The sequence below is a fragment of the Papaver somniferum genome, chromosome 9 (genome assembly GCF_003573695.1).
Source record: "Papaver somniferum cultivar HN1 chromosome 9, ASM357369v1, whole genome shotgun sequence".
Taxonomy (NCBI): Eukaryota; Viridiplantae; Streptophyta; class Magnoliopsida; order Ranunculales; family Papaveraceae; genus Papaver; species Papaver somniferum.
In genome coordinates, this window is record NC_039366.1 from 193214845 (window position 1) to 193240976 (window position 26132).

At 36.5% G+C, this 26132-nt stretch overlaps 1 protein-coding gene across 1 annotated transcript; it reads right to left on the reverse strand.

Annotated features, from left to right (window-relative positions):
- Positions 1-11: 11 nt before the first annotated feature.
- On the reverse strand, positions 12-2843 carry LOC113310237 (pyruvate decarboxylase 1). The gene is made up of 5 exons (XM_026558836.1): positions 2114-2843; positions 1825-1988; positions 1061-1711; positions 647-953; positions 12-526 (listed from the first exon to the last, which is right to left on the reverse strand). The coding sequence occupies exons 1-5, from the start codon at positions 2636-2638 to the stop codon at positions 356-358; spliced, it is 1818 nt and encodes a 605-aa protein (XP_026414621.1). The 5' UTR covers positions 2639-2843; the 3' UTR covers positions 12-355.
- Positions 2844-26132: the final 23289 nt, after the last annotated feature.

Genomic DNA, 26132 nt, shown 5'->3' on the forward strand with positions numbered 1-26132 from the left:
TTACGAAAACATTGCAGAGAATGGTAGTAATGAACCAGAGTAACTATGAACATTGAGAGAATACTGCAATCACAAAACCAAGTCTTAAAAAAGTAATCAGTGACAAAAAGTTCACCAGAACTTGAAGAAGACGTCACCAACTCTTCCAACACTCCCACACTGACAAATTTCAAATGAATAATACTATGAAATCGAGCAATTCGTAACCGAGAGATCAAATTAGACAAACCCCTATTAAAAATTGATCACCTAACCTCAAATTAGACATAATACCGTAATGGAACTTATTTTTCTAGACTTGATCGTTTATATAATTTGACTTCTTAATGGCATCAGCTGTAGGCTCGGAACGTGTTTACTGAGGATTTGGTGGTCGACTGTTTGCAGAAGAAACCCTTGAACCCCATTCCAGCAACTCTTTGCTTGTGTCATCCTTGTGAACTACAATCTCAATGAAACACAAGCAATCCTTCTTAACTTCAGTCGCAGTCTCAATTGCTTCCACCAGCTCTTCTTCACATTGAACCTGTAGTCATCAAACAGACATAAAAGTTAATAAGTTTATACCCTTCCATAACCCGTAGATTTTCAATCTCAACACAAGCAAACTACAAAGCTGATATCCCAAACGGGAAGCCAATTATACCTTGGTGGTCCAGCATTTGCCATCACCGTTATGAATCGCGTCAACTAAGGCAGTGTAGTTCCAGTTCTTAATCACATTGTAAGGTCCATCATGGATCTCAACTTCAATGGTGTACCCACCATTGTTTATCAGGAAGATGATGGTATTCTGCTCACACCTTAACATTGTTGATATATCTTGTGCAGTTACCTGGAAACTTCCATCGCCAATACAAGCAATCACTCGCTTATCCTTTGCAGCCTGAGCATACCCAAGTGTTGCCCCAACTGACCAACCAATAGACCCATACTGCATTTGGAATTCATACCTGCAATGACATCACTTACTTAGACATATATTCTTATTGTAAATTCTAGAATGCTAAAATAAATAAGAGCAGATAACAAGAATATGATGTTGATGCAAATTTCTCACCCGCACCCTTCGGGTAATTTCAATTTCTGGCAGTTAAACCAGGAATCACCCGTTTCGGCAATCACAGCACTGTCACCTGATAGCATCTTTTGAATGTGTTTGAACAATATGTTAACCCTCAATGGCTCTTTTGGGTCACATCGAGGAGGAAGCCCTTCGGGAACATAAATCCTGTGGTAATTCTCATAAGCAGTTGTGTTTCGCTGAAGTTTCTTAGCCAATGCTGGTAAGAATTCCTTCATCAAAACACATCCAAATGCAGCTCCATTAGCAATCACAACCCGGTCAGGCTGCACGATAATCGCCTTCTCCTTCTTGAGAAGTAGAGAGTACCCCACAGAGCTGTAGTCATTAAAGATTGGTCCTGCAAATATGTAAGCATCAGCTGATTCAACAATCTCAGCACAGAAAGCCGTGCTTACTGCACCCCAATAAGTTCCGATGAAATGTGGATGAGTCTCCTTCATTAGTCCTTTGGCTGATGGCATCACCGCAACTGGATAACCACAGGCATCGGCCAGTTCAAGAAACGCATCGCAAGCCTTGGCAACCCTTAGTTTTGGCCCTGCCACCATCACTGGCTTTACTGCCTTATTCAAGAACTCTGCTGCAGCATCCACTGCTGCTTCCAAACCCAAACTATTACTCAACCTGCAATCCCACAATAAACACAAAACATAAACACACAGCAAATCCAACACCCAAAAATTGGAAGAAAAAAAAAACACCAGTGACTAAGAGAAAGTCAGAGATTCTATTCTTACTTAGGTGCTAAGCAGAATGGAACAGGCTCTCGACTAAACGTAGGATGTGGTATCGCAGACAAATTGCAACTGACACTGATATAAACAGGCTTGCTTTCCTTCAAAGCTGTCGAAATCGCAGTATCGATTTGCTCATGTGCATCTTCCAAGTTATTAACAATTGCCTACACAACAATCAATTACAATCAACACAAAAGACCCGGAAATTAAAAAAAAAAAAATCATCACAAAAATCAAAAACAGACCAAAAAACTTGGCAGAAAACAAAGCTAAAAAAATTGATATATACCTGATAACAAGTGACGGTCTGGAAACAACGGAGTTCTTGACTAAAATCCGGCAAACCAATAGTATGATGCAAGATGCGATTCGTCCCATAATCATTAGAATTAGGACCACCAACAATACAGATGATTGGCAAATTCTCACTGTAAGCACCAGCAATAGCATTCAAAATACTCAAACCACCAACAGTAAAAGTAACAGCACAAGCACCAACACCACGAGACCTCGCATAACCATCAGCAGCATAACCAGCATTAAGCTCATTACAACAACCAACTAATTTCAACCCAGGTTCAGCAATAAGATCATCAAGCAATGTGAGATTAAAATCACCGGGCACCGCAAAGACATCGCTGACACCAACTTGTACTAAACGCCTCGCCAAATGCCTCCCTAATGTTGCTTCAGCTGAGCATAATTGTGTCGACGATGTCGAAGTCTTGAGGGTTGATACATGGTTTGCAGGTAGAGAACCCACGTCTCCATTAGCGGGTTTGGGTGTATCAAGAGAACCAACTTTGAAATCCATTAATAATTAGGTTTTAATCGGAGATGATGATGAAGAAGAAGATGAATGAATGTTGGAACGAGATGGGTGATGGTATTTATGGTGTAACGAGAGAATGTTGGGAATGTCGGTTTTAATGGTGTGGTATTGATTCTGTTAACTTGAGAGAAAAGAACGGAGGATGGAAAACAAGGGGCGGTTTTGACTGACAGAGAGACCCGTTTCTTTAGGGGCAGTCTATTCGCTTTGCCACCGAGTGATTCTCATTTATGCCACGGGATCTGGCGCGGAGGCCTTGTGTTGTTTGTAGGACTCGTGTTAAGCTTTTTTTTTCTATTGGAATGGTATCTCGTGACCGTGGTTAGGTGTAAGTCACTGGCGGGGAGACCAGACTTAGCTGGATTAAAACCGTGAAACGTGGCTAATTTATGAGCTTAACAAATACACACGTGTATATGTCTTGGCTTCCACACCAATTACTTTACTAAATTAAGATTAGAATACATAATGATGATTAAAGAATACAAGATTTTCGGATTTTTGTTGTTAGTTTAGAACAAAAAGTAATTTCCAAATGAGCGCGTTTAAATACTTATTTTTTTACTTTTTTTTATGGGTTAGTACAGTGATTAGTTGTGGCTCCTAAATACTAATAGCAATTACAAAGTCCAGAGTTCGAATCCTTATCTCCTTCAAAGAAGGGAACATGAGAACCATTAGGCGCTACTTGATGGTTCCGAGACATCTAAAATTAACGGAAAATGAGTTATTTGTCCAAAAAAAATTTAATCACGGTTCAAATGGACGAGTAAAAAATAATTCGGGTGAAATGGACAAAGAAAAAATAGCAAGGATGAAACTGGATTCATCCTGACTTAAATTTAAAACATAGCAAGGATGAAACTGGATGCATCCTGACTTAAATTTAAAACATAGCAAGGATAAAACTGGATGCATCCTGTGTAAATTAAAAATAAGAAAAAATATTTGAAAATGGGAACAATGAAACTGGTTACATCCTGGCCATTTTTAAAATTTTGGTCATTTAAACAGTATCTAAATCTAAGTGTCCTTTTCACCCAAAAATTATTGATTTTGATCTTTTTAACCAATTTTGTGTAAAATTAACTTTTATAATTTTTAGAAAATAAAATTTTAAAACAACACATTGAAGCAAAAAATCGGTTTTTTATAAATTAAAAATATTTTTAGTTCTATGTTAATTTGATTTTGTATTACCTTTTTGATATAATAGTATCGACTCATGAGTCACGGATCAAACTCATTTGTTTTAGGGTTCAGGATTTTTGGCAACACAATACGAAGGATTGAACATTTAATAATTGGTTTCACGACGATTATAAATGTTAAAATTTTGTGGCTCATTATATAATTATCCAAAACATGAAATTATAATGTGGCGTGACCACTCGCACCAAATACGACGCATTTTGTCGCTTTGCCGGTTACGCCGGCCGTCTCTATTGACTCATTTAAACTGCCACATTGGATTGGGATTAGGCAATCGTCATAAAACAATTTATTTATTTTTGCTTTTTCGTTTCCTTTAGCAGTATTGTGGGCGAGTAAGCGGTTTACAGTGTCGGCACTGCCTGTTTTTCTTCTAATTAAATACTAATTCTTTGCGATTAAAAAGGCTAATCATACTCACATAGTGCAGTTTGTACGAGGCAAGAACTCTTTTTTTTGTTTCGCATTCCAAGCGGCCAACACTAATGAAGCTGTCCTTGTTGTCCGTCTAACTAAACCAGTGTTGGACGTAGTTTAGTGATCGTTATGGTTTCGCTATCCTCTTGTATTTGATAATAGGAAGTTTCAATTTTGCTATCCTTTTATGAAAATAAAGTACTGTTTCACAGTTTCACTGAAGTTTCAATTTTGTGTTACTTTTAAATGAAGTACTGTTTCACTTTTTTAGAATTTATTTAATTTTTTTTTTAAAGAGAAATGCCAAATTTGATTAAAGAATAGCAATCGTCAAAAAGATGAATGTTAGAAGATACAATAAAAAAGATGGAAGAAAATGAAACAAAAGTTAGATGTGAATAACAGTTTCTCAATTACATATTAATGTACCTAGAGTGACTCCCCCAAAAAGCTTAGAGTGGATGCTCGTATTAAACAACAAACGCTTGACAGAAACAATTAGTTGATTGATGCTTCGCTTTCGGTTTTTAAATAACCTGTCATTGCGCTCATTCCAAATTGTCCATCAGATTGCGAAAGGAAAGAGACCCCAAATTTTCTCCATCATATGGTTACTCTTCTTATTTGGCCATTCCCAAATATTAGCTTTAATACTTTCCGAAAAAACCAGCTAACTCCAAAACTATCTAAGAAGTATTTCCAAACTTTCCGTGTCTCAGCCCAGTGAAGAAAAAGATGGCTCTGCGTTTCTTGAACCTCATTACATAAAACGCATCTATCTGATTTTACTAATCCAGCTCTATGTAACTTATCCAAAGTAGTAGCTCCTTCATGAGATAAGATCCAAACAAGAAAAGACATTTTCAAGGGAATTTTTGGATTCCAAATTTGTTTATGTGGAAATGTAATAAAACCATCCACATCCATAGAACTGTAACAGTTAGCTACAGAGAATTCCTGACCAAAACCCCACCTTCTACTATCATTTCCTACACATTTATGGATTGTAGTAGAAAAACCTTCTAACACTTGAAGAAGATTAACAACTTCACCAATTTCAGTTTCATTTAAGTTCCTTTTGAAGTTAAAATTCCAAGACCCTTGATCAGAGAGCATATCACGGACAGAGCAAGACTTGCACCTTGATAGTTTATAAATTGACGGGAGACTATCCTTAAGAATAATTCCTTCAATCCACTTATCCGTCCAAAAATGAATGCTCCTACCATTATGTACTATTAGAGAAGTGTTTGCCTTCACATAATCCCTAGATTTAAGAATTCCAGCCGAAAGACTATAACCCAAAGACTTTTTAGAAACATTAGGGAGAAAATAATCAGGATTACCTCCAAATTTTTCAAGAATTAACTGCCGCCAAAGAGTCTTTTTCTCTCCTCCATATCTCCAGATCCATTTGCAGTGAAGTGACTTGTTGTCCAGCTTGAACTTCTTAATTCCTACGCCGCCACTTGATTTTGGAATATTAGCTTTAGACCAAGACACCCAACTTATCTTCTTTTTAGAGTTTGAAGAACCCCAAAGGAAATTGCGCATTATTTTCTCTATTTCCTTAACCACTTTCATTGGCATTTGAAACAGAGACAAATAATAGATTGACATTGACGCTAGAACACTATTTATCAAGATAAGGCGCTGACCTTTAGAAAGATATCTTTTTCTCCAAGTACTTATCTTATGTCTGCATCTATGAATCAACACGTCCCAAACCGCTTTGGATTTTGATTTACTGCCAAGAGGGATTCTAAGATAATTGATAGGATACTCCACTAGCTGACAACCAAACAAATCAGCGCAAGCAGACCATGGTGGTTATCCCCTATACCAACCACGACACTTTTACTAAAGTTACCTTTTAAACCCGAAAAAAGCTGAAAAGCAAACAAAATATCCTTCAAAGCTATAATATTGATCTTCCGTGTCATCAATGAAAACGATTAAATCGTCTGCAAATTGGAGATGATTGATAACAGAACCATTTGTAGCAACTTTGAAACCTGACAGAAGACCAACCGAAGCATATTTTTGAATCATCTTTGAGAGAATTTCGGCTACCATAATGAATAAGAAAGGGGATATAGGATCACCCTGTCTAATTCCTTTTTGACTCTTGAAACAGGGTGTAGCTTCACCATTAATAAGAATGGAAAATCTTGCTTGAGAGATGCACTACTTTATCCATCCCCGCCATATATTTCCAGAGCCAAATCTTTGAAGAACGATGTCAACACAATTCCAATTAATATTGTCAAAAGCTTTTGCAAAATCCCTCTTACAAACTAATCCAGACTTATTCTCCCTTTTTCTTGAATCAATCAATTCTGCTGCAATCAAAATACACCTTACAAACTAAGCCAGACCAAGGTGTCAAAATAACATAACAAAAAGGTAGAGACAAACCTTTCTCCTTCTTATCCATCTCCGTTTTTAAAAAGTGTACTTTCTTAAAAAAATAAAATAATTGTAGATTAAAGTTTGTATAACAAAATTGAAAGTCAACAAATCAATAATGAGAGGTTAAGAAATGAATTAGAGATATCAGAGATGAAAATTGAAGAAGAAACAAAAGAAATGAAGAAATATGTTAAAGAAAACAAAGAATAGGTACCGAATTGAGATGTAGCAATTGATTTGGGTCTTATTAGGTTGTTTAAAATCTCTGTAATTCGAGTTTACTGTAATAAGTGGGTTTTCTTTGTTTTTCAAATTGAAGAGGTGGGTTTTAAATGTGGTCGATTTTACAATAACAATAGATAATGTAACAAATGTTTTGTGAATTTGTAATGCATTTGTCTTTTGAGCACTTTAATGAAAAATGGATTGGTGGATTGGTGTTTCAGTAAGTCATGTTAGAGTTACATAATGAATTCTAAGCACTTTACATTTCGTAATTGAGTTGATTGTCTTCGGTTTGAGTGTTAGTTGATAGGAATTTTTGTCTGCGTCTAGTATAAATCAACATTTGATAGGAAATTTTCAGTGTTTCAATTAATCAGAGTTCTACTGGTAAGACAATTTGGGAGAAGAAGATGGTACTGGTTGAGGACTTATTCCGAACAGTTGGTGTGCTTTTCACAGGTGATGCTTCTGGAATTCAATTTATCTTTTATGACACCCACAACTCCCTGCAAATTCGAGATTGATGACAACCCATAACTCCTAGTACCTTCTCCAATTGAAATTCTAATCCATTTTTAGAATTTTGAAACCGCCCTTTGAAATCTACCTTATCCAATTGTGAGTTTCTATTTCAAGTTGAGATAGTTATAAATTGATTTGATTTCTAATCTCTGTGTTTGGTGTTAATCATCTAAGAATTGAGGCGAAGATTGATTTCACATTGTTGTCAATCAAGAATGGTTTTAGTTGAAACGATACATTAAATTCACAGCGGTGTTAGAGCATTGCTCGGTCGAACTCGCATGCGTTGTTATCTCAAGCATATTTGTCAATGTTAGTGATCAAAACTATAAGTCTTGATTTCTAGTCTACTATAGCTAAGGTATCGGACTAGGATAAAAAGTGTAGTTGAGCTCAAGAACTCCATGGCAATCATCATACAAGACGAAGGACTACTCAAGGAGCTGGTGGATCTTCATCCACTAAAAGGTATGTGGAGACTTGAACTTACCCATCACTAGAAAGTCTATTTATCTCATATATTGAGACAAAAGTCATTTTGCTATATAGACTTAGATTATACACATTTGGTATTTCGAGCCGAGTTTACCTCGCCTATCTATTTCTCAAAATATGTGTTGGTAAAGCTTTCGCTTTAGCCAAGTTCATCTTTACCTAGTGACGAAAGTCATGTTAAGTTTCAATCACTTTGAAAATTGTTCTGACGAAAAATGGTTTGTGAATAACGACTATATAACGTCCTCTGAGAATGTTTCGATGATTGAAATGAGAGTTTATATTACATAACCATTGGTAGGATATAAGCATTGTTGTGGAAACACATATATGTATAAGTCCTTATTCCTTGAACCAAAGTTTGCGAACTTTGTTGATCAAGAGAAATGGAAGTGGCGTGAGCCAAGTCCGCGAACTTGCGGAAGTTCTCGACCCGAGAATTTCTGCTGGAGTTTGTGTACTCCTTCCATGAGCTTAAGTTCGCGAACCCAGTCCGCGAACTTGAGTTGTTTATATCTAAAAACTGTCGTTCTTGAACTCCTGATTAAATAAACTAAGGAATGCAATTGCAAACCGTGGCTATATAGTTCATGAACCGATTCATGTGAATCAAACCGTTTTTACTTCAATCGTGTCTTGTGTATTACATAAATATCTAATCAACTGAACAACTCTCTAACTAGTTCATTTGAGTCATTTGAAATAGTTATGGTAAATAAGAATATGGTTGATATGAAAGTTATCATATGGCTAACCATTTGGTTAACTATTGTTGAACCAACTAATGTACAAGTTTGGGTACGGTTACATAAACCTAGAAACGTCCATTTCAATTGTGTATGACAAGCTATGTTTTCGATCTAACGTTTGAGAAATATTAGCTTGAATCTAAATCAGGTTTTCGTCCAACGGTGAATATTGAATGCTTTGTTACCAAGCTAGCATTGATTGCAAACCCTGATTTGAAAGACTATATAATGGAGAACTCTAGCAACTGGGAAACCTAATCCCCACACCTTCTGTGTCATACTAGTTTGCTAAGCTAGAGTTGATTCTCCTTTAACATTTGGTTTCTTCTTCTAAACCAGGTTCACGACTTAAAGACTTCATTGGGATTGTGAAGCCAGACCGATACTACTTTTCTGTAGTTGTGTGATCTGATCTTGTTGTTTTTATCGTTACGAGTACGATCGTAATAATTGGCTCGAGATTTATATCTCCGATAGGCAAGATAAAAAGTAGTCACAAACATCTTCTTCTCATCGTTTGTGATTCCATAATAACTTTTTTCGCTGCGTCGATTAAGACTATTGTGAGGTGATTGATAATACTAGGTTGTTCCTCGGGAATATGAGTCCGGGTTATCAATTGGTTCCTGTTCACCTTGATTTATCAAAAGACGGAACAAAACTCGTAGGTTTATTCGTGGGAGACAGATTTATCTATTACCGTAGACTTTTCTGTGTGGTACAAATTTGTTTATTAAAGTCTTCGACTTTGGGTCGTAGTAACTCTTAGTTGGGGGTGAGATCATCTAAGGGAATCAAGTGCACAGTATCCTGCCGGGATCAGAGGCGTAATTGTACCTTGGATCAGTGTAAGATTGATTTGGGTTCAACTACAGTCCAGACCGAAGTTAGTTTGGAATATGCTAGTGTTTGTAGCGTCTTAATACAATGTATGTTCAATCTGGACTAAGTCCCGGGTTTTTTCTGCATTTGCGGTTTCCTCGTTAACAAAATTCTGGTGTCTGTGTTATTTGTTTTCCGCATTATATTTGTTTATATAATTGAAATAATGCTGGTTGTGTGTTGTTCAATCAATTAGAATATACGACCTTTTGGTTGTTGATTTAAATTGATTGACACTTGGATATTGGTTTTTGGTATCGTCCAAGTTTATGTATCTTGTATTTAAATTGAGACTCGTAGTTTGCTTGAGTAATATTTAAATTGAGAAATAGAGATATAAACTCTTTGATATATTCGTTTTATAGATTGAGTCTTAACTGATTCTCTTAAAAGTATATTGGAGGTTGTTCGTGCAGATTGCTAATCGAATTATTGGGTGTGGTTGTTAGACCCCCGCTTTCTCAATTGGTATATCTAAAAACGGTCGTTCTTGAACTCATGATTAAATAAACTAAGGAATGCAATTGAAAAACGTGGTTATATAGTTCATGAACCGATTCATGTGAATCAAACCGTTTTTGCTTCAATTGTGTCTTGTGTAGTACATAAAGATATAAGCAATTGAACAACTCTCTAACTAGTTCATTTGAGTCATTTGAACTAGTTATGGTAAAGAAGAATATGGTTGATATGAAATTTATCATATGGCTAACCATTTGGTTAACTATTGTTGAACCAACTAATGTACAAGTTTGGGTACGGTTACACCAACCTAGAAACGTACATTTCAATTGTGTATGACAAGCTATGTTTTCGATCTAACGGTTGAGAAATATTAGATTGAATCTAAATCAGGTTTTCATCCAATGGTGAATATTGAATGTTTTGTTACCAAGCTAACATTGATTGCAAACCCTGATTTGAAAGACTATATAAGGGAGAACTCTAGCAACTGGGAAACCTAATCCGCACACCTTCTGTGTCATACTAGTTTGCTAAGATAGAGTCGATTCTCCTTTAACATTTGGTTTCTTCTTCTAAACCAGGTTCACGACTTAAATACTTCATTGGGATTGTGAAGCCAGACCGATACTACTTTTCTGTAGTTGTGTGATCTGATCTTGTTGTTTCTATCGTTACGAGTACGATTGTAATAATTGGCTCAAGATTCATATCTCCGATAGGCAAGATAAAAAGTAGTCACAAACATCTTCGTCTCATCGTTTATGATTCCACAATATCTTTTTTTGCTGCGTCGATTAAGACTATTGTGAGGTGATTGATAATACTAGGTTGCTCTTCGGGAATATAAGTCTGGTTTATCAATTGGTTTCTTGTTCACCTTGATTTATCAAAAGACGGAACAAAACTCGTAGGTTTATTCGTGGGAGACGGATTTATCTATTACCGTAGACTTTTCTGTGTGATACAGATTTGTTTATTAAAGTCTTCGACTTTGGTTCGTAGTAACTCTTAGTTGTAGGTGAGATCATCTTAGGGAATCAAGTGCGCAGTATCATGCTGGGATCAGACGCGTACGGAGCATAACTGTACCTTGGATCAGTGTGAGATAGATTGGGGTTCATCTACAGTCCAGACCGAAGTTAGTTTGGAGTAGGATAGTGTCTGTAGAGGCTTAATACAATGTATGTTCAATATGGACTAAGTCCCGGGGGTTTTCTGCCTTTGCGGTTTCCTCGTTAATAAAATTCTGGTGTCTGTGTTATTTGTTTTCCGCATTATATTTGTTTATATAATTGAAATAATGCAGGTTGTGTGTTGTTCAATCAATTAGAATATCCGACCTTTTGGTTGTTGATTTAAATTGATTGACACTTGGATATTGGTCTTTGGTACCGTCCAAGTTTATCTCTCTTGTATTTAAATTGAGACTCGCAGTTTGCTTGAGTAAGATTTAAATCGAGAGATAGAGATATAAACTCTTTGATATATTCGTTTTATAGATTGAGTCTTAACTGATACTCTTAAAAGTATATTGGAGTTTGGCCGTACATATTGCTAATCTAATTGTTGGGTGTGGTTGTTAGACCCCCGCTTTTTCAAGCGCGATAAATGAGAAAGGAAATAATTTGTCGGAGGGGAACATTGAAAGAAGCTTATTTTTCTAAGGGGTATTTTCGTGAAGTAACGGAAAAAAAAGCCACAGGGAATGTGACGGTAATCTATAGGCAATATTCTAACATCTAACGGTCTAGATTTTAAAAGGAAGGACATCCCACGACTGTTGTCCATTAGATTTTAGAATTTTGCTTAGTCTTGTTCTAATTAAAGGGGTGGGAGATATAATTCCAAGCATCCTAAAACTTGGGATGAGTGTTTATCGTATCTACAATTTGCATTCAATAGAGCAGTTCATAGTTCTTTGGGAAAATATCCTTTTGAGACGTGTTATGGTTACTTACCACCTAGTCCTTTTGATCTAGTATTTTCTAGTGACTCCTCAATGAGGGGGAAAGAAGGAAGTGAACGACAAAAGGCACAAAATTTCTTGGAGAAGATATCTCAGATTCATGCAACTGTTGAAGCACAATTAAAGAAGTCACAACCAAATACAAAGCAAAGCATGACAAGTATCTTGTGCCTTGTTATTTAGGTGTTGGTGACTTGGTATGGTTAAAATTAGTAAGGAGCGATTGAAGGGAGAAGGAAAGAAGTTGAAACCATTGAGATATGGACCATTTCGTATACTCGATCAGATTGGTGACAGTTCCTTTCGTCTGGATTTGCGACCTTATTTAGGAATGTACTCGGTTATAAATGCTGAATACTTGAAGTTGTTTGAACCACCATTATTTTCATATACTCGATCAGATTGGTGACAGTTCCTTTTGTATGGATTTGTGACCTTATTTAGGAATGTACTCGGTTATAAATGCTAAATACTTGAAGTTGTTTAAACCACCATTATTTGATGATGACGGCGACAACACTATGATATTACCACAAGTAGAAGACTTAAGGTTTGATAGAGAAAAACCACTTAAGGAAGATTGTATACTGGAGAAAAGAGTGACCAGAACACGACAAAGACAAAAAAAATCTTTTCTGATTGGATGTAAAGGTCAAGTTCCCAGAAATTCCAAGTGGTTTAACAAAGAAAAAGGGACTCTCGAGTTACTCAACCTTCATTTCTAACTCCCACAGAAGTTCAATTTCTTAAAAGAGGGACCCATTATACAGCTGTATCCGTACTCCCATTATACAGGTGTATCCGTACTCCTTTAGGGAACTTAGTTAACCTCAAGCTAAGTTGAGGGAATAATCCTATTCTACGCAGGAATCCTCGTTTAGGCAGATTTCCTAGTTAGAGAAAATTTTTGTTTTAGGCAATACTCTTAGTTTAGGAAATAGATTCTTAATAAAAGTCCTTGGTCAGCTGTGTACGATGAAGATTATCAATAGAGGGCTATGACTAATAGCTAAAGATATATATTAGGCACGGAAAACCTAAAGAAAGCTTGGATAAATACTGGTGCAAGCTTAGCAAACAGTTTAAGGTTGATCCTCTGTTTAGAAAAGATTGTGAGCGTAACAAAGAGAGAATTGTAATCGTTTTATTGTTCATAATTTAGAGAAGATATTTTTCTTCGAATCACTACTTTGTGTTATGTTTACTAAGTCTCCGTCTATTATTATTCTGAATTCTGCCTCTATAATAATAGCTACCAAGATATAGAGATCATATGTATCAATTTATATTTTATGATTATGTTAGTATATAATTGTCACCAAGATTACTAGGTGGGTAATTGTCACCAATATTACGGGTGTGTACAATCACCCACAAACTATCTAGGTGTGTAATTGTCACCAATATTACGGTGTGTAAATGCCACCACGGAGATATTTGTTTGCGGTGTGTAAATGCATCACAAATATATTTTCTTACAGAAAAAGTTAGTTCCATATACATGTTTGTTTAATCAGAGAGTTGGTTATCTTTTAATATTTGGGAAGACATGTATTTATTATCCAAAACATGCTATGATTACTTAAAAGTTAAATGTAATTTCCATTGGGCATCCCTTTTAGGGATGATGTGCTCACTCAACTCCCACTTTCAGTTTCAGAGTCAGATCAAGATGTGCGCGTGACAATGAAAGCTTCGAGGAATTAGTTACCTTAGTTAGCTTCCTCTATGTTTGTTTTATGTTTATATTCAATTTGTAAACTAACTTAATATTGAATATGTATCATTTCAGAGGAGCTTTTGTATTTCATTCGGAGAGCGGTTAGATTTGGTTTAATATTTATTTAGAATTTATTTATTATTGTTTAAATAGATGTTTTAGATCCTTAGTGCCTATTTTTATAGTTAGTCGTTTGGTTTAGTCAGCTGCTAGTTTTGGGGGCGCTACAGACTTATTATTAGAGCTCACTATTAGATCTTATATGAGTGACAATATGATTAGCCAGTGCCAGTTAGTGAACTAGATTTGTTTAAAACTGGTTGGGATGTGAGATAAATCTTAATCACTAAAAACTATCAATAACTAAAAGTTGAATTAATTTGATTGGGTTGGATAACATGTTTGATTGGTTGTTCTTTGTTTTGTGAAGGTTTGTTATTTTGTAAATCATGAAGTGAAAATTATAGGTTGAAACCAGTTAGGTTATAACTAGAAATTTCAATAGAGAATTAAAGATTAATTAGTTCAGGAATTCAATGCTTAGATAATCCAGCAATAGGGAATAGTGAAGTTGGTAATTCTGATGAGTTCATGTGATACTTGTTACGTACGTAGGCATTGTCAGGCATCATGAACCTAGACATGGCAACTACATTCTGGTATCACTAGGCATATAAGGAGGACTTGCTTCTATTAGTGCACAGATAAATCCAAAATTCTATTTAGAAACTGATTGAGTATCCTCTCTGTAATTAGAACCATTAATCTATTAAAGTAAAAATGAAGTTAAATTATAAGAGTGGTTAAGATAATAGTTCGATCACTAATGTCACTAATAATAAATGATAATAAGATCACTAGTAATCATAATAAAAGTAATATTAACACTTATCCAATAATATTGAATTGAATTTAACCTAATTAAAATCTTATTAGTAAATGTATAACGATAAAAGTAATAATTAGGATCAAGTAGCTACGAAAAATTATTAGTAATTATCTATTTTCAGATTTTGTAAATTAAATAAAATTAGAAATACATTATTGTGCATTAAAACCAGATAGATAATACATAAGACATATTAGATTAGACCAAAAAACGTGCGGATATATTGCATAAAATAAAAAAGACTAAATTTCTTAATAATCGAATACCCAAATTAACTTGAGTCTAATAATTGATTTTGTAAATCATTAAAATGAAACAAATACACATGAAGAAGTAATAATAGTAATTGAATGCTTAGTACAAATTTGGATTTAACAGAAAATAAATTTGTATATTAATAGGATACTTTATATTAATAGCAAAATCCAAAGACTATTAGGACATATTAAAATTTTAATTTTATGCATACTCGAATTTAAATCATATTAAATTATTAACGCCAATATTCTATAATATATGGATTCAATAGGAATAAATAAAGTTAACTATAATAATCTGTATGTGAATAGAGTCATACTTAAAGATTTAGACTTAGTCTACCAACTGACCAATCAACAAATCAATAACGATAGTAGTAAGAATGATGAGAACAATAACACAATTGATAATATTATTTTGAGTAGTTAAGTTGATAGCAAACTTTTAACAGGCAATATTTGGAGAAATTTATATATTATGTAACAGTAAAGTTAAAATATCAGATATTTTAGATTTACGTGAAATTAAATTAGGATTAGTTATGTGGATAAATATATAACACATATGAAACAACATCAAATTAATAAATTATTAAATATTAGACCACAAATCTTAGCGCGAAAAGGAATATAAATTTATAGGATAAGCAAATTCTATTATAATCTAATAGTTGATAGAGATTATATTAGTCTAAAAATTATAAGCACATAGACAATCCAATACTAGAAAAATAGTGAGATTAATATATTTGATAAGTCCTGAATATTATATAGAAACTTTATTATAGAGTATCTTCTAATGTACTTAGAACCAGTAGTTTATTGAAACAAAAAATATTCTTTTGAACCTAGAGCCACAAATTTTAGTCGTATAAAGCTATATAGGTTTGTGTTTCATTTCTTGTTGTTTCGAACTCATTTAAAATGACTTGTTTTTTCGCGTGTTTGTAAGTATGAGCAGTATTTGTATTTAGTCGAGAGATAGTGTTTCTCTATAAGGTGGGGAGTTTTGAAGACTAGAAGGATGGTTCTATTTTCGATGACGAAAATGAATAAGGTGGAGGGAATGTAAGGACCCTCAAACTCGTCAACATTATTAGACTAGTCAATAGACATTTTAGCCGTTAATGATTTGATTAATTAGAGACAAACGTTAATTAATAGAAACTAATCTAATTACAATTAGATACGAAACTAGTATGATTGGATGGTTTACTCGATCGGATATCAGACGAAGAAGATTTCGTCAGTACAGGCGAAAGGCAAAATAATTATTTTGCTGTCAAACCGTTTGGCTGCCCGCATCAATTTTTCTGGGTATCTTAATAATTCTGGTCGGCCTTATCGACCCGTAACGAGACTCGAGAGGATAAACTCTCATTTATCTTTTCTTTCTTCTTTCCTCCTTCCTCCTCTTCTGTTCTTCTTCATCTCGAGATTCTGTGAGAGTTTGAGTAAGAATCGATTGATGAAATCATCTGTTGATGCTAATAGATGATGTAGATGATAGTAGGATCGTTAGTTTGAAGCAGAACAGTTAGGGTTGAATTTGAGGAGATCAAATTAGGGTTTAACATAATAATCTCATCAAATTTCTGGTTTTCACAACTACGGGGTTGAAGAAAGGGATATGTTATTTGCTGAATCTTGATTGAAGTCTTAGCGTTCAGTGTAAGTTCCAACCACTACTATCAGATCCTAAAATCCCCTTCCCCGTTTTATGTTTTTTTCACTTCAAAACCCCTGTTTTTTTTTAATTTGCAAACATCATCTTCTTCATTATATATGTTAGGCGTACATCATAGAGTCTTCCTCAAGACTCTCTGTTCAGTTAGTCAGTTAGTCAGCACTAGTCTATAGGCTAGTTAATCGTTCCCTTTTGATTAGCTATAAACTCGTTCTCAATATCAGTAACAATATTTGGTTTTATCAATAACTCTGTAACTATATTTATGAGTATAAATAAGAGTTTAATCTCCACAAGATTTCTGTGGATGATATTCACCAAGAATAGTGTTCTAAGTTGGTATCAGCTTGTCGATCCAACGCTTCTGCAAGAACCAAAACCAAATACAACATACAAAAAAAAAATCAAAACCCTAAAACATCAGAATGGCTTCAACATCAAGTCTTAGACAAATCCAGATACATCACCTGGTAACCCTCAAACACACAGAAACCAATCATCTCCTTTGGAAGACACAGTTCAAACCTATCCTCAAAGGATATGGTCTCACTGGTTTTATTGATGGCACCAAGGTAAAGCCTGCAAGAACTCTTCCTGACAGTGATGATATCAACCCAGACTTTACAGAACATGAGGCTTGTGATTCACTGCTGGTTGGCTGGATAAACTCCACTCTTACACCTGAAGTGCTAGCTGAAGTTGGTGGACTGGATACGGCTAAGCAAGTTTCGGATAAGCTAGAGAGCCATTTTACACCAAAAACCCTTGCACATCAGGTGAATCTAAAAAGGCAACTTCATTCACTACAGAAAGGTAATAAATCTCTTAAACAATTTCTGCAAGAAGCTAAGAATTTATTTGAGCCGCTTACTGCATCTGGATGCACGGTTTCAGATGATGAGAAGAAACAGGCCATTATTAATGGTCTAAATCAATCTTATGACCCAATTGTAACATCCTTGAGCACTGCTGAAAATATGACTATAGATAGCTTCTATACTCATTTACTAACCTTTGATATGCGGTTAGAGCAACAGTTACAGTCTTTGCAGCAACCTTTGGATAATGTTGCTGTTGCAAGCAGCAGGCCTGATCAGAGGCGTTTTAACAATCATGGGAATCAATATCCATACAATAATAACCAGAACAACAGGAGGAACAACAACAACAATCCAAGAAACTACAACAACACTCAGCAGCAACCAAGAGGTAATCAGGGAGATCAGGTCTGTCAGATTTGTAAGAAGAGAAATCACACGGCAAATCGGTGCTGGTTTCGATATGAGAAAAGTAGTGACAATCAACGTCAACCTGCAGCATACGTTGCTTTACCAGGTGGCCAGAATGATAATGGTTGGGTAACGGACACGGGAGCTACTCATCATCTTACTGCAGATTTGAGGAATCTCACTATACCTCATGAATATGATGGTACTGAGCAAGTACACGTTGGTAATGGTAATGCACTCAACATTGCCAATGTTGGTAATGCCTCATTCCTCTATAAGTCAAGATCTTTTTTTTTAAACAACATTTATCATGTTCCACAAATAAAAACAAACTTGCTGTCAGTTACACAATTCTGCAAAGACAATGATGTATTTTTTGAATTTCACACTTCTTACTTTGTTGTGAAGGACAAGCAAACGGGGGCAACACTGCTGCGAGGGCTGAATAGGAATGGTCTCTACATCTTTTCGGGCATAGACATGTTAGCACCCTCAATAAAGCCGCAAGCTCATGTATCCTCTACTCTACCACTGTGGCACCAACGTCTGGGTCACCCAATGTTGCGTACGGTCTCCAAAATTTTTCATCAATATTCAATTCCTGTCTTAAGTAATAGTTTTGATTTCTGTCACTCTTGTCATGTTAGTAAAAGCAGGAAACTGCCTTTCTCTCTTAGCAAAACTGTTTATGACAAGCCTTTAAGCTTGATAGTCTCTGATATTTGGGTTTCACCCAAGCTGTCTAGACTTGGTTATCGTTATTATATTCTTTTTATGGATGTTTATTCTCATTTTACATGGATATATCCTCTTGTCCAACGTTCTGATGCATTGCATACATTCATTCTCTTTCGAAAGCAAATTGAAAATCTTACAGACCATAGCATTAAGGTTTTTCAATCTGATAATGCTCTAGAATACAAAAAATTCACATCTTACCTGAATGAGTCTGGAATCCAACATAGGTTTTCTTGACCACATACTTCACCTCAGAATGGAATTGCAGAACGTCGCGTACGTCATGTGACTGAGTCGGGTTTAGCTCTATTGTTTCATGCACACATGCCTCAGTCCTTTTGGGCTGATGCATTATCTACATCTTGCTATCTGATTAACAGACTCCCAAAATCCAAATCTGAGAATATTACTCCTCTTGAATTCTTATATAAAAAGCAACCAGATTACACCTTTCTAAGAGTTTTTGGATGCTTAGCATATCCCTGCCTTCGCCAATACAATAAACATAAACTTGAGCCACGTTCACTACCGTGTGTTTTTATAGGATATAGCAGTGCACACAAAGGTTACATGTGTCTGCATCGTGAAACAAATAGAATCTATATTAGTCGTCATGTTCGTTTTGAAGAGAGATCATTCCCTTTCATGCCTATTCCACAGCAGCTGCCGTCGTCTAGTTCAGGTATAAAGCCCTCTTGTACTAGTGTACTGTTTTCTCATCCTTTTAGAAAACCAAATCTCTCAGCAGCTCAAGAATCTGGTACTCAGCACTCACTTGTTCACAGTGATTCACCTGCTAGCCTACCAACAATGTTGTCTACTGAAAGTGCATCTTCATCTACTCAAGAATCTCCAGTTTCTACAACGCAGGATATGGACCCACTCAATGTTTCTCAGGCAAACTCAAGCAGATCTTTGGACTTAAATCAGCATATACTACAAAATGTTCAGCACGAAGTTGAACAGCCTATGCAGCAAGTTGCAGTCATTCATCCCATGGTTACAAGGGCTAAGGCAGGTATCTCAAAAACCATTCAAAAATTGTGCTTGACAGCTAGGAAGCATCCTCTTCCTGAGTCTGATTTCATGGAGCCAACATGCTTTTCTACTGCAAACAAAGATCCACAGTGGAGGAAACCTATGGATGATCAAATCAATGCTCTCATTCAAAATGGTACGTACTCGTTGGTTAAGTATGAGCCTGGCATGAATGTAGTTGGTTCAAAATGGGTATTCCGTGTTAAGCAAAACCCGGATGGGAGTATTGAAATACGCAAAACACGTTTGGTTGCAAAAGGCTTCAATCAACAGGCTGGTGTTGATTACGGAGAGACTTTCAGTCCTGTTGTAAAGCCATGTACTATTCGGCTTGTATTATCACTTGCTGTGATGAATCATTGGCAGCTGAAACAATTGGATGTTGAGAATGCCTTTTTACATGGAAATTTGGAAGAAGATGTCTTCATGACGCAACCGCCTGGATATGTAGATCCAAATTTTCCCAATCATGTTTGTAAGTTGCACAAGTCACTTTACGGTCTTAAGCAGGCTCCCCGTGCTTGGTTTTCGAAGCTCTCTAATCACTTGTTGCATCTTGGGTTTAAAGCATCAATTTCTGACAGTTCTTTATTTATACTGCTCTCTGACTCTTACACAACTTATGTGTTGGTATATGTTGATGATATAATAGTCACAGGGTCGAATCCAAGAATGATTACCAAGCTCATTGCGGATCTCGGAAAAGCCTTTGCTATAAAAGACATGGGTGATTTGTCGTTCTTTTTGGGTGTTGAGGTTCTCAGGCAAGGATCAGAAATTGTTTTAACTCAGCGCAAGTATGTAACTGATCTTCTGCGTCGAACAAGGATGGATGGCGTTAAACCAGTGACGACACCTTTAGGCTCAAATGTCAAGATTCATAAAGTTGGCTCAGAAAAGTTTGCAGATCCAACATTGTATCGCAGTGTTGTTGGTGCACTTCAATATTTGCATCTGACACGGCCTGACATTTCAGTGGCAGTTAATAAAGTGTGTCAATATATGCATGAGCCGTTTGTGGAGCATTGGGAGCTAGTGAAAAGGATCATCCGTTATCTGAAACATACTATTGACTTTGGTTTACATCTGAGATCATCCAAGGACTTCTCTTTACATGCTTATTCAGATGCGGACTGGGCAGGCAGTTTAGATGACAGAAGGTCTACAAGTGGGTATTGTGTATACTTTGGTGGGAATTTAATCTCATGGAGTGCCAAAAAGCAGAAGACTGTCTCTAGGTCGAGCACGGAGGCTGAGTATAGGGGTGTTGCAATTGCAACCTCTGAAATTATTTGGATTCAGTCATTACTTAAGGAACTAGGTATTTTTGCATCATCTCCAACATTGTGGTGTGATAATCTTGGTGCGACGTATCTCACTGCAAATCCTGTCTTTCATGCCCGAACTAAGCACATAGAGATCGACTATCATTTTGTGCGGGAGAGGGTCGCTGACAAGCAGTTACAGGTGCGGTTCATATGTTCTAAAGACCAACTGGCTGATATATTTACTAAGGGGATCTCTTCTCCTAGGTTTCAGTACATACGAGACAAGTTGCACATTCGTCCACTCAAGTACAACTTGAGGGGAGGTGTTAGGCGTACATCATAGAGTCTTCCTCAAGACTCTCTGTTCAGTTAGTTAGTCAGTCAGCACTAGTCTATAGGCTAGTTAATCGTTCCCTTTTGGTTAGCTATAAACTCGTTCTCAATATCAGTAACAATATTTGGTTTTATCAATAACTCTGTAACTATATTTCTGAGTATAAATAAGAGTTTAATCTCCACAAGATTTCTGTGGAAGATATTCACCAAGAATAGTGTTCTAAGTATATCCATGGAGAGGTTCAGACTCTCATGTGACTATGAGAGTGTCAGAGCTATCAACACATTATTAAAGGAAGATAGGTTCGTTCATGTTCGATACATGATTGTTTCGATACTCTTTTGGAGGATTTCTCGACATGGATTTTACACATATTTGTACTCAAGCCTTTCTTTCTTTTAATATGGTGAAGTTATGGAATGGTGAGAAACTTGTTGTCATTGGAATTAAAGAGTTTGAAATTCATGACTACATTTGTAAGTTTCTCTGTGGGAATGAGATCATAGCTAAAAAGGATGTATGGATCCCAACTTCTTGAAAGAGCCCGTCCCAACTTAGAAGTACACTAAAAAAAAGTTCCATTCGCAATATGTTTGGGGCTAAAGATGACCCGTGGTAATGGATGTGCCAGAGGTTCTTACTTTGTGTAAAAGTTATGTGCTTTTTTTACTCCCTGCACTGCTCTTTTCAAGGCCTAACCACGCTCCGCGTGAGTATTTCTTTTTGGTACATGAACTTTACTTTTCAAAGATAAAATCGTACAGATTTGATTTAGAGATAGCCAAGTTTTTAAAGAGGAGTATTCAAGACGCCAAGAAATCAGGAAATAAAAATGTGTACGTGAACGGCTTTGTGCACATCATTCAGAGCCTGTTCCTTCAAGAAAGAGTTATTATGATTCCAAGTAAGCATAAACGAGGGGAAACCAAAGAAGATGGTAATGCTGCTAGTGTTATGGATAGTGTTGTGGTGGATTCTGTTGCTGAGAAGCTCACAGCAACAATACTTGAGAAACCTAAACAAGACAAGAAAAAGAAGGGACAGGCTGAGAATGCCGATAACAATGAAAGAAACAAGGAAAAGAGGAGAAATGCTTATAATGCTGCTACTAGTGTGTCAGATAACTTGAAAGCAACAATTGAGGACCCACCAAAACTAGAAAAAGTTGCTGACAAGAAAGAAAGTAAGAAGAAGAGGAAGAAGAAGAAGATGAGAAAAGCCGACAATGATGATAGCATTTCGGAGAATCTGAGAGCAACAACGGAAGAGGGTTTGGGTTTGAATCAAGAAGATGGGGAAGAGGAAGAAAATGATTACACATTGTCAGGAATACGCACGACCATTGATGATATGCGGCGTACACGTTTTTGTGATATGAGTCCTGAGATGATCATCGTTTGGGAGAAAAACATAACGAACGCTGAGAAATTGGGATTCAACTTTCCGCAACTTCGTAATTGGTGGGATAGATGCAAAAAAAAATTCCTTGAATTCTTTGAGATACATGTTGCGATGGATGAGCAGGATAACATAATAGAGGCATTGAAGAAGGCAGAAGAAGATACTAAGAAAACACTAATCAAGGAGTTTAAGGAGTATCCATTGTATGGTAATGGACGTTCTCCACTTTCGGAATGGTGCTGATAGTAGTTGGATAAACATTGTTGGTAAATATTTTGGTTTAATTAGACTTTTTGGATGCAATTAGAACTCTTTCTGTCATCATATGTTAAATTTTGTTAGAAAAGGAAATGGCTATTTTCTTGAGAGAGTATCACAAAATCTCTGATCTCTTAAATGTCAAAAACATTTCTGTGCTGTGTCTAACATTGAGATTAACTGAAGCTTATCGCTTGTGCATGCACCAATGGAGTTGTAAAACTCGTCACAGTTGAAACCATCAAGTATGCGGGAAGTCTGCAGTATCTAAAGGCCAAAGACCATCACGAGTCAACAGATACCAGCGAGACAAAACCCTTTGAGTAGGCTTTCCACTCCGATCCAGCTCTTCCTGATGCTACTATAGCTTGTCAATTCTCATCCTCTGAGAAGCTTGGTGAGCATTCAAGTATTAATATTATCGATTCTGTATGTATCCATATTTCGTTAATTGTACACTGGGCTTGAATATTTTTCCCTTCTGCATGCAGTGGTTATTTATGAAAATCACAGTCTTTACATCTGGGATGTAGATGATGTATTTCAGGTGATTTTTATACATGAATTGATGATCTGTAGGACTTCTCTGATTTAGCATTAGCTTGATGGTGATGCTTTTTTCTGTTAATCCCGTGGATTACAATATAACATGTCACAGTTGAACCTTTTCAGGTTAGTAGATGTTGTGTGCTTCTTTCACACAGTGCATGCATACGGGATGTAAAGAATATCCCATGTGAAAACATGCATGATCCTGCTCTTGCATGTGTGGCTAGAGGTTGTTGTGGTGGAAGCTCATTTGCAACCTGCTCTACTGATGGTACTATCAGGTTGTGGTATCTTCTGTTGCAACCAGAAGGTAACGGGACTGCGGTTGACACTGACAAAGCAAGCGCTTTACAATTAGGTGAGTTACACACATAGCTTAAAAAAGTGCGTGTAGCTGCTACTTTATTTTTCATTTTTTTAGTATAAAATAAAAACACTTGTATCGGAAGAACAGTTCCACCAATTCTTGTGAAAATTTCCTTGTATTTTGTGCCCGGCTCATAAATTTGGGCATTCGGAGCTCCTTGATGTCCACAACACCCTCTTATCGTATCCTAGCTATATTCTAAATTTGGATTTTCTCTGCAGCTGGTGCTGGGATTTTTGAACGTGATATCGTGGAGTCAGCGATTGACGCTAAGGGATTTCGGTCAATGGTAGTTAGTTCAGATGGAATATATATGGCTGCCTGGGATTCCCAGGGGAACCTTCGTCTCTATAACTTACATTCCAATTATACATACATTCAGGTAACTAGCCTTGTGCCACCACTTCCCTTGTAGATATCTGCAGGATGTTCCAAAATCTTCAATACTTTCAATTTTAATGCTTCCTCACCCTCGCAAAATGCTCACGATTCAGAGATTCTATCCTTGACTTTTAACCTGCCAAATAAGAATATTTTAGTAAAGATATATCAGAAAATCATTTCTTGTTTGCTTCCGGTGGGAGAGGTCGAATGATCCATTTGTATGATGTCAAAAGGTAATAACCTTCAAGCATTCAAGACTTACAGTGTTCTGATTATATATACACCATCTGATTTTCTTGATGATTAGGGGTTTTGAAGTCATTGGAACCATGGATGACCACTCAGCTGCCGTGACTTCTGTAAAGCTACCTTTGATGGCCATAAGATTGTTGGCTGCAGTGCTGATAGGTAACCACTGTACTGAAGTTTCTTCCTTGAGGAAATCTGCATAACTTTTCTTTTGGAACATATAATCTTCAAAAGCTACCAGATTATTCCTGGCACTAATGTTATCACCATTATTGTTTGAACATGTCACTCGTGTTCCGTGATGTGTCCATAACAGATACCGAGTGTAAGGTTTCGCGATCTCATCATCAAATGGCATCTCTTGGCACAATTTACGACATGGTTGTAGATCCTTACTGCTGGGCAGGTGAATTACGTTCCTCCGTTTAGTGCTTTCATATCTTAGTTATCTCCATTACACTGGAGAACTTCAGTATGAATGTGCAGCTAGGCAACTGGTACTTGCTACACAGAGTTATCTTTGTCAACTAGCTGTACCATAATTTCTGCTGGATTTCATTCTTACTTATTATCTTTACAGGATAAGAAGATAAATGCTTTCAGCATTTCTTCTGGGAAGCTTCTTAAGACATTTAAACCACAAGGATTTTTTGGAAGCCAATAAAGGTGCAGTACTGTAACCATAATGCATGGAATGACTCCTTACCTGTTCTATTTCTCAAAACTATTTGTTTTTTGCAGGTAACTTTGGATCCAAGCGGCAGCTATCTTTGATGCTCTTACTCTAACAAATCTATGTGCATATATGACTTCACTAACGGGGAGTTGGTCACACAAGCAGTGGGACATGGTGAAGTTATAACTGGCATAATTTTCTTGCCGGGTTGCAAAGCACTTGGTTTCAGTAAGAGCTCAGCCATCTTGTACTTTTGCGTGGAAGCATCATTACTAGTTAAGCGATATCCTTGTTCTTGTTGATGAATTGGAACTCATATATATTCTTCCAGGTAGTTGGTGAGGGTTGCATATTTGTTTGGAGATTGCCTTCTACTGTATCAACAAAGATGCAGCAGCGAATGATGGAAAATGCTGGTTCAATGTCACCAAGAAGCATGCAAATGCCACTAATTTTGATGGGGAGCAGTTTATACGATGAGTCCGGCGACCATTGCAATACTAAACCCAATGGTGGATAAAACAAGAACATAGATGTAAAAGATGTTTTTCCTCGGGAACAGAGGTCTCAAGATGTCTCGACATTTGAGTTTAGCATCTCAAGGCTTCGAATGTGGGCGTGAGCCAAAGTGGCAAGTGAAGAGACCCTCTCTCTAATTCCAGAAGCCAACATGTTCCAGGTATGTAAAATGTAGTATGTCTAACATTCTGGAATGGTGATTTGCTTGTTGCGGATCACTTATAATATCACTAGTTTTGACTCCTTAGAAGGATTGCATGATCGCATAGCCGATTAAGATTTAATATGAACTTTTTTTGCCTCTTGAAACTTGATGAATGTTTTGACAATTTCCCATCTAGATTTCCTCATTAACTATTTCTGGAGACTCTTGTGTTTGTGTATTTATGTACTTTAATGTCATTCCCAGGAACCAGAATCCTTAATGAGTGAGAATGGGAACCAGAACTTGATTCATCCTCTATGAGTGAGAGTGGTGAACCAGAACACAATTCATCCTTGTTGGGTGAGAATGGTTTGATCCTTTCTCCTAAGGGTCTTAATAAACTCCAGTCCATTACAACCT